The following is a 13,994-nucleotide window of genomic DNA, read 5'->3' as shown; positions in this document are numbered from 1 at the left end:
TGCAACAAATTCTATATCGGCCAAACCAAGAAAAAACTGATCCAAAGGTACAATGAGCACAAAAAGGCATACATAAATCCAATAGTATATAAATCAAACCTCGCAACACACGCCATACAAAACAAACATAATTTCCCCCCACCAGACCGTATAAAGAGGCAGACGACAGGATGACAAATTCAGTTTCAGGAGAGCCTAGAAGATGACAGTACTACCAACTGTCGAAAGCGCTCGCAGATAATTAATAGAAGATATAAAGCTTCAAATCCTTTTTGTAAAATTTAATATTGAAATACTGAAAATAAAGGAAAATTAGTTGCATCCTTCAAAATATATATATATATATATATATATATATATATATATATATATATATATATATATATATATATATATATATATATATATGTAAATGTAAATGTATATATGTAAATGACCTTGCTCTCAATTCAAGGAATTTTTACGATCTTTGCGGATGACCCCACGCTCCTTTGGCATGTAAAAATACTTCCAAGTGCAATTTTTTACCATTCATTTAGTGATATTAACAATTTATACTCGAATGAACAAATTCTTGACAATAAAAACCAATCCAAATTCTTGGAGATCTTCATGGATAACAAATTAAAATTTGACCAACATATTTCAACTTTTAATGAAAAATTGGCATCAAGATGTTCTGCACTTCGAATAGTTTCAAATGAACTGAGTTCATCCACAACAAAAATAGTATATCATTCCCTGATTGAGTCCCACCTGAGATATGGTGTTGCCTTCTGGGGATTTTGCAGTCAAGAACTTTTTCATTTAGTGTTTGTTTTGCAGAAGCGAGCGGTTAGATACTTATGCAAGGTGGGAGTGCGTGAGTCATGCAGACCATTATTTCTCAGTGTCACTTATATTTTCACACTGGAAACTGTCTGCCTGTTTCACAAAAAACATAATGTGGTTGGAACTCCAGAACATATAAATTACATAACCCGGCAAGTAACAGAAAATAAAAAACATCTTCCTGTTCCAAGAACAAGTCAGACAGAGTATTCCTTAATTTATAAAAGTTAAAAGCTGTATAATCACATATCTTACGAAATTAGGAAGGAAAAAGGCTATAAAAAGTTCAAAAATCTTGTTAAAGATAATAATAATATCATTTATTAATGAAAAGAGAGAGTTTGTATACAGCAAATACATTTTTTTTGCATAAATTATACCTACTCGATAAGTGAGCAAACACGTGTTTCGAGATAAAATTACTTTACTTAACTAGATAAAAAATATATTCAATCCAATACAAGAACATTACGAAAAAAAGCATCACACTTGCCCTTGCAACAGAAGCGTAGGTAGTACAATCTTGATGAATGTTGCAATGAAATTTAATATATGTGTTTATTTGTTATTGTTTGTACTTTAAATTATATTTTATACTGTGATATATCTCATTTTATTGCCATGACATGTGAACTTATGCTCAAATTGTGTATATTTGTTTTTTACATTTTTTGAAAGGGACTATACAAACTATTCTTTCGACAAACTTTATTAAATTTTATTTTTTATTGTTATATTTTATCTATTAGATATGTGACTTAGTTTCGCTCAAATTGTGTTTCTGGGTATTTGTGTTTTTGAATTGTTTTTTTTTTTATTCTTTGAAGTGCTATACATACCAGATTTTATAACAAGCTTTTTCAATAAGATTGTATTTTCTTGGACATTAAAGTATATGTCTATCTACCTATCTATTATTATGATAACCAACAAGAATTTTGGTGAATCTCATTGAATTATTTCAGTCCTTGGAGTTCACAATACCTTATTTTGCTACATCATGCTTTGTGAACGTTTCTGAAAGGTTTTCCAACAAATTTTAAACGAAAAAGTTACCGAGGCACAGTAAAAACCCGTTTTTTTTTTCACCCTATATTAGAATCAGAGCACCGTACCATTTTCTTGAAATTAGATATTTCAAGGAATATCTATGACATAATTAGCCACAACGAAATTCAATTCAACAGGTAATGTCAAGTAAGCAATATGGTTTGCGAAAGTTGTTCTGAAGATATCAAAATACATCACTATATAAGCTGTTAATTCCCCACATTATATCAGTGTGTGGGTAATCATATCATTTCGAACATGGTGTTCAAGGTAAGATACTTTTGACTTTTCTTGGCAAATATAAACGGTTTTAATTATTTTATGATTTTTCAAAATGAATTCAATACCATAGTTTCAAATTATCTGTATAGTTCAAGTAAAGTAGGTTTGCTCTAAAATGTCAATGAAAAAACCCATAATAGGAAGCGTTGTCAAGAACTATTATACTATTCGCATCCACATTTGGGACCAATGTGTTTTCAAACAATTCCTCGAAAATATTAGCTTCCATGTTCTTATGATAGTCAACATTGTAGTCCTTGAGTTTTTTCAACATAATTTCAAAGAATTCGGAACCCATCTTTCACTTCCTTCGCGATGGACAATGAATAGTCGCGATCCTTTGTTTTCAGACATGTTAGACGTACACATTCTCGAACCATCAGTCCACCCTTTCGTAACTGTGTCGTTAGTGTCATACCAAGTTTCTTCCAAATAGAAAATTTGCCGTTGTTCTTGTCTACATTTAGTTATTTGTTCTAAGTATTTGTTACTCAATTCCACTCTTCTTCTGCTTTCCATAACTGCTTGACGTTTGTTTATCATTTCAAATCTAAATCCTAGTTTCTTTATCCAGTTCTGAAAAGTTTTGTCACAGCAGCTCACGTTATGCCCGGAAGTATTCAATTTCTTCCTTATGATTTCAGTTGTAGGAATCTCATTGGAATCACTAAACTGGAAAAAGTCTGCGTTGTTATCACACTCGTTATTACTATTAGTACTTGTCCAAGGATGCCACATTTTGAACAGATAAAAAAAATTCTAAGTGATTATAACTGCACCAATATCGAATTTCAAAACTCAAATTGCGATCAGTTCCTGAACTAAACATGACGACGTTAACCATCCTCGCATTCTCCGATTTCTATTCGTCACCGTAAGATGACTTCAAATTTAACTTTATGACTCTTCAGCCAATCATAAAACTCGGTTAGTAAAATTATCCAAAACGAACCGCCAAGTATACAGTCCACGTGGACTAGATAGCTGCTAGTTCATTTTTATGTATTGTTTTTTTGGCCTTTGGGTCTGCCGACAACTTTAAGAGCACACACTATCGTTTACTCCGACTATACCTTATATTAATCCTACGACTCATTTTTTATTCATGTTAGGAAACTGTGATTCATCAAATAACTTTCAGTAATTGGTGTGGGTTTCAAAAACAACTTCATCGAAATGTGATGGAATCGCGGCCTTTACTTGATAAAAATTCATAACGTATTCAAGAAATACTTTACATTGAGTGTTTTTTAAAAACTTCATCGAAGCACCAACTGTTTCTGTGAACCATTGCTGTTTTTGGGTTTATTTGCGAGGACTGTACGTTTTTGGGCTTGATGTTTCGTCTGCAACTGCGGTAGACATCATCAAAGACGATGAAATGGTGGAAGTGAACGAACTTGATACGTTAGACACCGGTCTTGAAAGCCTACACAGCAGGATTGATCTTATATTTATATCGACAGTTTAGAGACCTTGAGAAGTGGATTGGAACTATTTTTATTATCCCATAGATGGCATCTTCGTGAGAGAAGATGTCATCGTCATCTACCACTTAGACGTGTTCTTCAGGGACATTTGGGTCCAAACATTGCATCCGATGTTCAGCCTAACACCACTGATGAGACCCCGGCGGGTTGAAACAGCGCAGTCTGCTGTTGGATCACGAATGCTAGGTTTTTGGTCTCTGGTTTTATTTATTTTTGTCATCTTTCAACTAGTACTACTACACTCCTGTTTTAGAACTGATAAAAGCAATCTTAATAAATTGAAAGGAGTATATTTTTGAGAGAGGTTAATTTTTGGGAAAGAAATATTTTGGCTCTCAACTACTCCATATTTACATTCATTACCACATTTTTTTTGTATAAAGATGGACAGGTAGAAAGCTAAAACCTTTCTGTCTTAATAAATGATGACAATGTGCATTTATATCAATTTTTAATAATTACCAATTCATCATTCTTGTGAATAGATACTGTAAAACCCCCTAGAGGAGTTTATCCACTACAGAAGCCATGATTTCTCGTTCCAGGTAGATTTTCTTTCACCTCCTCTTGCTACAGTGCCAGTTGTTTGAAATCTTTCAACCAATTTGTTGATATATTTTTATCATATTGGATCATTAGGAAATCTTGCATCCGGCTTCGACGTGAAGAAGGATTGTTTCTGTTTTTTTCCTGTAAAAATGAAGCGAATTCTCAATAGTGACTTCTGTCAAGCTAACACAATACTCTGTTACTATGAAAACATGGTGTGGATTCCTATCTACATACAGTGTGCAAAAGCCAAATGGAATAAATTCATTATTTCGGTTACGGTACTTATTTTAACAAAACCCCGAAACAAGTCAAATTTAAATTATATTTGACATACTTCAACGGAAAAATGCTACCCCTACCTTCAACCACCGTCGAATAACAGATACAATCCCCAATTTTTTAAATGGGAAGTATAGGCTTGTTATATATCGTTTGAAATAATGTCTCTTCATTCTCTGTTCAAAAATGTTATCGCTTTCAAGTTTATTGCAACAATTAAGATAAAATAAATTTACCGAAATTCGATAACCACACACAAAAAATATACTCAAAATTTACTTCATGTTGAAGAAAGTAGGCAAAAACCATAGTAATGTTCTTTTTCATGAGAAATTTCCTAATTTACCGCCCATATCTCAGGGAACAATAAGCAAAATAGAGAAGCAATTTCGCGAGCTTGGTCATGTGGGGCAGATAAAAAAGCAGCTGTCAATGCAATAAGTGATGAACTCAAATTAGATGTGATGCTTGAGTTTGAGGAAAACCCACATACATCGAGTAGACAGGCATCCACTACATTCAATGTTAGCCATAGATCGATAGTAAACATAGCAAAAGAAAATAAAATGCATCCCTATAAAATGATACCTACTCAGGAGCTCATGAAAGACGATTTTGATAGAAGGACTTATTTTTGTGAGCGAATGATGGACATGTTGGTTAACAATATCATCCAATTAGAAGACCTTAGGCTTTCTGATGAGTGTACTTTGTTTCTTAACGGTCATGCTGATCGGCAAAATTGCCGCTACTGGTCAAGGGAAAATCCTCACTGGATGAGAGAAGAACACACGCAATACCCTCAAAAGGTTAATGTTTGGGTAGGGATTGTAGGAAACCACATCATTGGTTCCTTTTTCGTTGAGGCCAATGGCTATAATTATTTGGCCCTATTTCAAAATGATGTCATTCCAAGTTTATCAAATTTATATCCTGACCTAGGAAACCCTTAAGTTCCAGTGAATACGATATAGTTTCAGCAGGATGGAGCATCACCATATTACCAAGTTAATGTCCTCCCAATTGAGGAATTTCAACGAGATAAATAACCAATCAAATGATCCCGTAGTATACCAGCCCATACATTTAATGAAAACTGCTCTTGAAAATGTGCTTCTACAATTCCATGTGGATTTTCTTGTGCCCATATGTGGTTGTTATGAAAATTAATAATGGAATTCTTTGAAAAATTGGCTTTGTCAGTAAAAAGGATTTTACAGTCAAAATCGGGGTCATCTGCTAGTCTATTAAGGTACCACTGGCAGAAATTGATCCTTAAAGGGAAATCTCGAGGAAGAAGCGCCTGCACTCTTTGAATATGGTAAGGGTATAGTAGAGACTCGCGCAATATTCTCCAAATAACCTGATGACTAATATTTAAATGTTTACCGATTATTCTGGTGCTAGTACTGGGATGTTCTTCTATTTCATTTAGCACAGCTTCTTCGATCTGTGGAGTTCTAACAGTACGTGGTCTACCTCCGTCACATACCTTTTTATTAACACATCCAGTTTCTACAAGACGCCTATGGATATTCGAGAATGTTCTTTGATCAGGTATTACTCTATTGGGATAGCGCTCCATGTACAAACGTCTGGTTTCTCGTGCATTTCCATTCGCAAGACCAAAGATAAAATGCATCTCAGCCATTTCAGAATTGGTAAAAATTGACATTGTTTGAGATTGTAACAAGTAATTAAAACAATTAATTTTATACCGTACAGTGTCAAACTAAAACCTTAAATAGTTAAAACGCAAATCCGAAAAAAACTCCTAAAGAAAACAAAACATTTATTTTGTATCGTAGAATCTACCAGCGGCGCACTGCAAAGAAGTTCAATAGGAACTGCAGGAATCGCCTTTATTACTCGAACACTTGCCTCTTTTGTTGAGAAATTTGATTTATGCACGACAGCACTCCAGCATATTTTTCTATTTTGTCTCGGAAGTGTTTACATGAAGTGTATGAGAACAACTGAATAGAGGTTTTTGTATTGTAAAATAAATCATTTCTACAAAAAATCTTTAATTTTTTTCTCGATAACGGTCGCAGAAACGAAAAGAGTTTCTAAACAAAAAAAAGTTTCCAAATAAAATGGAAAATTCATTTTGTATTTTAGAATCTACCAGCGGCGCACAGTAAAAAAGTTCAGGGGGAGAAAATGAAACATGACTCCTGAAAAAATATCACCTTGTAGAATCAACAATCATCTGACAAAACCCACTAATGTATGCCCTATAACGCAATCTAGATTCCAAATTTGAGCTCAATATCTCGAAAACTGCAGGAGCTTCAAAGAAATAACAAGAAAAATCTTGTAATTTCAACACCCTGTAAATCGGTAACGAAGCGTTTGCGGACCTATGTTTATATGAACTTGTAGTTATGAAATAAGCTAAAGAATTACCCCCTTTCGTATGTGCACGATGTTTAGGAACACCCTGTATAATAAAATCAAATTCACCGTAGAGATAGAAGAGAACAATGAGAATAATTTTTTAGATCTGACAATATCCAAAAACAATGATAAATTCGACATTTTGCGAAAAAACACATTCACAGATTGCATAATACCTTTCGACTCTTTCAACCCGATTTCACAGAAATTGTCTGCATTCAGGTCAATGATACATAGATAGGGCTTTCACAATACCCTTTCTAATCAAAATCTCCAAAGTGAAATCGCAATCATTAAACAAATAGCAGTTGATAACAAAATACCTATTACTCTAATTAACAACCTTATAATGAAATATTAACAAAAATCAGTAATGAAAGAACTATATTCAATTTCCACAAGACCGAAACACAAATATGTTAGTACCAACTATACAGATAGAATCTCCAAGAATATTAAAAATTATATATCAAATTTCAATTTACAAACATCCTACTCATCCAACGGAAACTTAGGTAACATATTATTTAATGCTAAACCTTATATTAGATAAAGGGAAGAGATCTGGTATATATCAACTGGAATGTGGTGAATGCCCCGCCATATATACGGGCCAAACTGATAGAAATTTTGATATAAGGTACCATGAACATGTAATTTCGGACAAAAAATCATTAATGTACGAGCATCTTCAAAACTCGAAACATAAAATAGATAAAGATAATTTAAAAATCCTTCACACATGCGAAAAAGGGAAAATGATGAATTTGTTGGAATCTATGGAAATAAACAAGTCAAAGAAAAATCCCAATTCTATTATCCTCAACGAAAAACTTGATCTAAACAGTAGTCCTCTCCTGAACCTATAATCCAGTTCCCAAAACCTACATTTCGCCAAAAGTTTCGTTTTTGTTATGTTTATCGATATTCAGGTATTGACAATGTAGGTACCAAATTATTGTAACCCCTATGATGGGTTTGAACTCTGTATTTATAGCTGAAGATACTTTCTGATAGGGATATTTATTTCCCAAACGAAGCCGCCATTGTAGCAAAGCTAGCCTTCAATTTTATATCGAGGAAAACAAAATTACCTTGATCTTGATATTTATCAGATAAATATAGTCTCGTTTTGATAGGGAAAACGATAGCCAAAACTTAAAATTAGAGCAGCCGCTGTCAACATTTGAGCTTTAGAAGTGGGGAATGATACTTACTGGAGAACTATCTTAGATGTTGCCTGCAGAAGTGATCACCCTCCAAAGGTTTGGCTTAGCTTCTCCTTATCAAATAGGATCTGTTTTTGAATAGAACAATTTTTCACCTAAGTCCTTCCAGGCGCTTTGTCGAGATATGCCATTGATACCTCTCATATGAACTTTTCCTAGGGAGTTTTCTTATTTGTGTGAGAAATGAATATACTACGTTCTCCTTTTCCCCTGTTTTCCCTACCAGTATAATTATCGGTAATAATACACTGTATTCAAAGTTAATAAGTATAATAAAAAAAAAAAAAGAAATGCAAAAGTGACAAATATGACATAATAAACGACATAATAAACAGAAAAAACCAAACCACCAAAAGGAACACATTAACAATCAGACCATAATAGAATGCTCAACCGGCATTCGATTGAATATTCATAAACATGCCCTTTATTCGACAAACATATATGAGACAAGCTATTCAAATAAATGTTCACCCACAGTATGTCAATAAAAGTATATGGTTAGCCACCAGACGAAAAAACCCTAAAACTTTCTTACCAATAGCTCTCTTCCTTCGTTTAGCTGTAGATAGCGGCTAATCCTTTCATGTTTTACTGAATTTAACACAAAACACCAAACCAGAATTTTACTCGGTTGAACTAGCAACCAAAAAAAAGAAAGAAAAACTGTGTTTTTCCCAAGCTCCCAAAAGTACCTCCAAAATCACACTAATCGAATAACTCGCGATTGAACTCTTGTTTGTCACTTTCTTTCGAATACTTTATTAGTTTTCCGACTTTATTTCCCCAAAAAAATTCTCCTTTAATTATTTGTCTCAACTAGACCTTTCGAAGACCCAAAACCACCGACGGACACCTCTCGACTTCCCATAAACCCACTCTCTCGCGTTCCATTTCCCGCGACCCAATTTTTCCCTAAGTCAGCGGATATTTCCCTTCTTAACGGCCCAATCCAATCAGAAAATTCAATTCTATCACTTAGTATTTCGGCCATCTTTAATTTGTTTTTAGCATACCGTTCCCAGCTTATCGCTGACTTTTCAAAAGATCCAACCGTGTTTCATAAACAAAGTGTCTCCAGCCATCAATAATAATTGGTTTTTTCGTCTGGCCCTCACGAAGTAACTATGAATAAACCACTGTATCTTGTGGTGAAGAAATATGCCTTTAGCACGTACAAATCATATATACATCCGTTCAGTAAGATATCGTTTTCTTTTGGAAATCTTCCGACATTTCTCGATTACCCATGAAGTTTAATTTTTCCTATTTAGACAAATATGTGAGACCACAAAAATTAAAAATAAAATAGATAGATACATAGATAGATAACTTTATTACCACATAAGTGTAGGTTCATTAGTTACAATCATCGAATACAACCGGATACAATCTTTAAAATCTAACATTATATTGAAAAAAAAATATAAAAAAAAGGTAGAATTAATGATATAAAAATGTTAAAGAAACAGTACAATAAACAAGTATTCTCACCCAGATTTGAATGCAAAATTACTATTTATTAACATTTAGAAGATCTACGAATTCTTGAATATTATAAAGCGGATTGTCAGCCAGTAGAGTTTTTACAAGCTTTTTGAATCTGAGATGTATATTCTCCTGTTTTCTCGTAGAGTATTGATGAAGATCTGAATTTTTTTGTAGGTTGATGATATTCCTATGTGTGTCTATCAATAATTTGAATAAATATATACCTGTTACTGTAAGAATTTTTTGAGATTTAAAAGTTGGTCTACACGATTCACGGTATTCCAGGCTATATATTAATCGAATAATGCGTTTCTGGATCATGAATACCCGGTTCCGTTCTGTAGCTTGTCCCCATGTGGTGATATTCACCTCATCATTTAGAATATCAATAAAGTCTGTTTTATTACTTAAACTTTGGACATTCACATGAATCAGCGAGAATTTGGGAGAATTTTTATTTGATGTAGTTTTTATTTACCCAACACATTCCGGTAATTGCGATTCCGAAAAGCTGAATTGCTGCACCCTCCGGCCAAATATTGGAATCATAAATCCTTTCAATGAATTCTAATGGAGAAAGACACATAATATTCGGTTTTATTCCACTCTTCGACAACGAACTGGATATCTGGAGCACTTTCTTTCAAAAAGTTTTTCATATCTTCGGAATTTATATCAGGATGGATTCTGCACACATGTACATATCCTTGTTTGGATATTGTCCTTATCTGTGTCCCATTCTGCTTAGAATTGGTCCCTATTATGGGTTTATTGGTTTGTTTATTTGATTTTTGCGAGTGCATTGCCCCCGCCACTGCTGTTCGAACCTGAGCACCACTAATCGTTTGTTTTGGTTTGTCTTTCTTAGGAGATGAACAAGTTTGTAGCATTATAGATTCCTTCATGTTGCAGGCTGCTTTATCGGCATAGGCACCATCCACTCTTAAGATGTTCGTTGTGTTCACGAACGATGGCGCTGGCTGTTTGAATTTGTCAAAATTGCTAATATGTTTCAGAACCAATATTAGGTCTTCCTGTTCAGCACATCTCTTTTCTAAATGTACAACCAGTTTTTGGAGTGTCTCTAGTTTTTCTTTCAAGGTTTTCAGTTGTGGGTGTGAATTTCCACACGACGAATTAACACATCCTTTAGAGGTTATGTTACTGCCTGTATCCTGAACTGCCTGTTCGCTATCACTTTCCACAGGTGTTGACAGAAATTTCAGGAGTACATCACTAGTCACTGTTGTAGGTAATCTCTTGTAAGTTATTATTTCGACCAACTCACTTTTTTTAAGTTTGTTAAGTTCAGCTGAAATCAGCACAATATTATTGTCGGCCATGTTTTCTAGGCGTCTTCTCATAAGGCGAACTGTTACATTATTTATGATAGGAAAGGCAATGTAGGTATAAACTACTCAGATTTGAATGTAATCTAGTTAGTTTTGAAAATGGTGCAGGCTTGTAATTGTTAATTGTTAAAACTATTATTCGAATACATTTTTTCTATAGTGTATCAACTTGGCGTTGGCGTTGGTATTGGGAGTCTGTTCTGGAACCAACATCGGGGTATACCCTAGTAGCCAGTTGGGATACAGCAATGGACATTTAGGCTACAACAGTGGACAAACTGGCTACACCAGTGTGCAGCAACATCCAGTTCCAGCGCCCACCGTTGTCAGCGAAGTCCTCCAACCCCAAATAGCCACTGTAAACGTTCCGGTGGTACAGACAAGAGTGGAACCCTACGACCCCAATCCTCAGTACAGCTACGCCTACACCGTCAACGACCAGAGTACAGGGGACTCCAAAAGTCAACACGAAACCCGCCATGGTGACTCAGTTCGTGGACAGTACAGTTTGACAGAGCCCGACGGTTCGAGGAGAACAGTGGATTACGCTGCTGATCCTCACAGTGGATTCAACGCCGTCGTGCATAGAACTGTTGCACACTGATTTTGATGAAGTATCTTTGAAGATGTATCCGTGAGAAATGGTTTGGTTTTACACGACTTTATTCTTGAAATGTTTGTACATTAGAGACTTATGGAATAAATTGATATTTTTTATTTATTTGATTAATTCCGTAGTCCCTTTTATGAAAAGCTGTTTTCAAATATCGAATTGTAAAACCTCAAGGGTTCATCATTTCGCAAAATCTCTCTGATGAAATATTCTCTTTTCATTCACTCAATCAGCAAGGTGTACTCATGCAAGGTGCGTATAAAGATAGAAAGAGATACTTTGAGATAACTTCTCTTGGTACACTCCTCCCGATCAGAAATCACAAATCTGACATCTGGCTCTTGTAGGCTCTGGAAGTTCTAAAAGAAAAGATAAGAAGATGCAAAGAAAATGATAGATTTCAAAAATAACCCCTAACCACATAAATCTCCGGGACCAGATGGCATTCATCCAGTAAGCTAAAAAAGGTGGGATCTGCTACAAACACTATTGCGTGTTTGGTCCTGGGATAGGAACCTGAAAGACAGAAATTGATTGAAACCATCTTCATAAGGTGGATCAAATATAAACGGACTTTTCGACCTTCAGGCACAATAGTGGAGGGAGAACGTTCCCGCTATGTTTGTTGGTGGAGAGATTGATTGCCCAGTTCGGGGAAGAGACACTGTTGCGAGCCAGAAGGTTCGCATGGCATAAACGGGCGTGGAGGGTCATGATCGTGTTGAAAATGAAAGCCATAACCACAGACCACGCACCAGCATTACAGCGAACAACATCAACAGTGTTCGACGCCTTATTGAAGATGACAGACGTCGTACCACTTCTGAAATTGCAAGTGAGCACTTACTCCATACTCACAGAGGAGCTAAGCTACCGTAAAGTGTGCGCCAGGTGGGTTCCTCGCCTTCTCACAGCTGACCAGAAATTGCATCGTCTTCAGGTGTGTGGGCGTCTTCTTGCACGATTTCAGGAACAAGGAGACCTATTTCTCACTCACGTTATCACGTGTGATGAAACATGGGTGCACCACTACACCCCAGCGTGCATGGAGTGGAGAAACAAGGAGAACCTGGACCAGTGAAAGCCAAGTCACGTTTGTCGGCTGGCAAGGTTTTGGCTACCGTCTTTTTGACCAGCGTGGATTGCTGTATCTCGATTTGTTGCACGAGCGCAGGACAATTAATGCGGCGACGTTTTGAGTGAGGTCCGAGTGAGGCATATCGCCGCAAAAGATTAGACCTATCGATCAGGGAAGTGGTTCTCCTCCATGACAATGCTCGCCCCCACACAGCAGCCTTGACTAGGAAAAAATTGAAGTAACTGGGATGGGAGACATTGGAACACCCTCCTTACAGTCCAGACCTGTGACCCTGTGACTTTCATGTGTTTGGTCCTCTTATGGATGCTTTTGGGAGGCCAAAGATTTGATAGTGATGCTGAGGTTGAAGTCTGCGTGCGCAATTGGCTGCAGACACGACCTGCATCTTTCTACTGAAAAGTGGAGAGATTCAACTGTTAAAGGTTTGTAGAATATCTAGGAGTTGAATAGATCCCAGATTGACCTAGAAAAACCATTCAGGCAGGATAAAAAGTCAGTCGGATGTCATTGAGGCTGGCCAGGCTCATCATGTGAAAACACAAGTGTTTCTTCGGTTTGTTGGTAGAATATCATACAAAAGACTACTAATAATAATCTGATTGATTCGGCCGTTACTTGATGAAGATCCATAGTAATTTCAAAAGTGATTATATTTTTCAAATAAAGTTTGTGGAGATCAAATCGTGGTGATTATATTTTTTAAATAAAGTTTGTGGAGATCAAATCGTGGTGATTATAATTTTCAAATAAAGTTTGTCGGGATCAAATCGTGAGGTGTAGTTTTTTAAATTGCTAATAATAAACTTGTAATGATGAGCAGGAAAGTCAAACTGGAAAAATTGACGAGCTACAAGAGATTGACGTATCAACTGGTGTATCTTTGAGGGTCTATAAACTTAAAATGAAAAATAATGAATCATTGCGAAGAATAACTTTCACGCATACGAAACAAAAAACTTGCACTGTACAGTTATTAACATGTATCATTAGTGAAAGTCATGGATAGTTTGCTCGATGATAAATGACAGCTGATGGATGTCATTCAATATTATTGCCGCTTAGTTTCTTTGATTCTTTTTTTAATTTCGCTTGAGTCGTTTCAAATGTGTAACGAGATATATTGCGAATTCATGATGTGTTGAAGAAGAAGCTGTTTAACTCAATTTGGCATTTCTTTAACTAACTTGTGAATAGTTATTTCGTAAACTACACCTTACGATTTGATCTTCACAAACTTTATTTTCAAAAAATATATCACGACATGTTTCACTAAAACAGTAGCGTTTTCGTAGCGAATGACATATTTTGAACAAACAACATAAGAAG

At 35.5% G+C, this 13,994-nt stretch overlaps 1 protein-coding gene and 1 long non-coding RNA gene across 2 annotated transcripts; one reads left to right on the top strand and one right to left on the bottom strand.

Moving 5' to 3' along the window:
- The first annotated feature begins 2,057 nt into the window (after positions 1–2,057).
- LOC111514312 (larval cuticle protein A2B) lies at positions 2,058–11,673 on the top strand. The gene is made up of 2 exons (XM_023170546.2): positions 2,058–2,151; positions 11,117–11,673. Exons 1-2 carry the CDS (start codon positions 2,140–2,142, stop codon positions 11,558–11,560), a joined length of 456 nt encoding a protein of 151 aa, XP_023026314.1. The 5' UTR covers positions 2,058–2,139; the 3' UTR covers positions 11,561–11,673.
- Positions 4,088–8,804, bottom strand: LOC141481773 (uncharacterized). The gene is made up of 2 exons (XR_012465165.1): positions 8,652–8,804; positions 4,088–4,343 (listed from the first exon to the last, which is right to left on the bottom strand). It is a non-coding gene; the product is annotated as an uncharacterized lncRNA (long non-coding RNA).
- Positions 11,674–13,994: the final 2,321 nt, after the last annotated feature.

This window comes from Leptinotarsa decemlineata, unplaced genomic scaffold (genome assembly GCF_025532065.1).
Source record: "Leptinotarsa decemlineata unplaced genomic scaffold, Ldec_3_MD MMD2_P_RNA_scaffold_12, whole genome shotgun sequence".
NCBI lineage: Eukaryota > Metazoa > Arthropoda > Insecta > Coleoptera > Chrysomelidae > Leptinotarsa > Leptinotarsa decemlineata.
The sequence above is the reverse complement of the archived record's forward strand: the minus strand, read 5'-3'. Positions and strand labels throughout refer to the sequence as shown.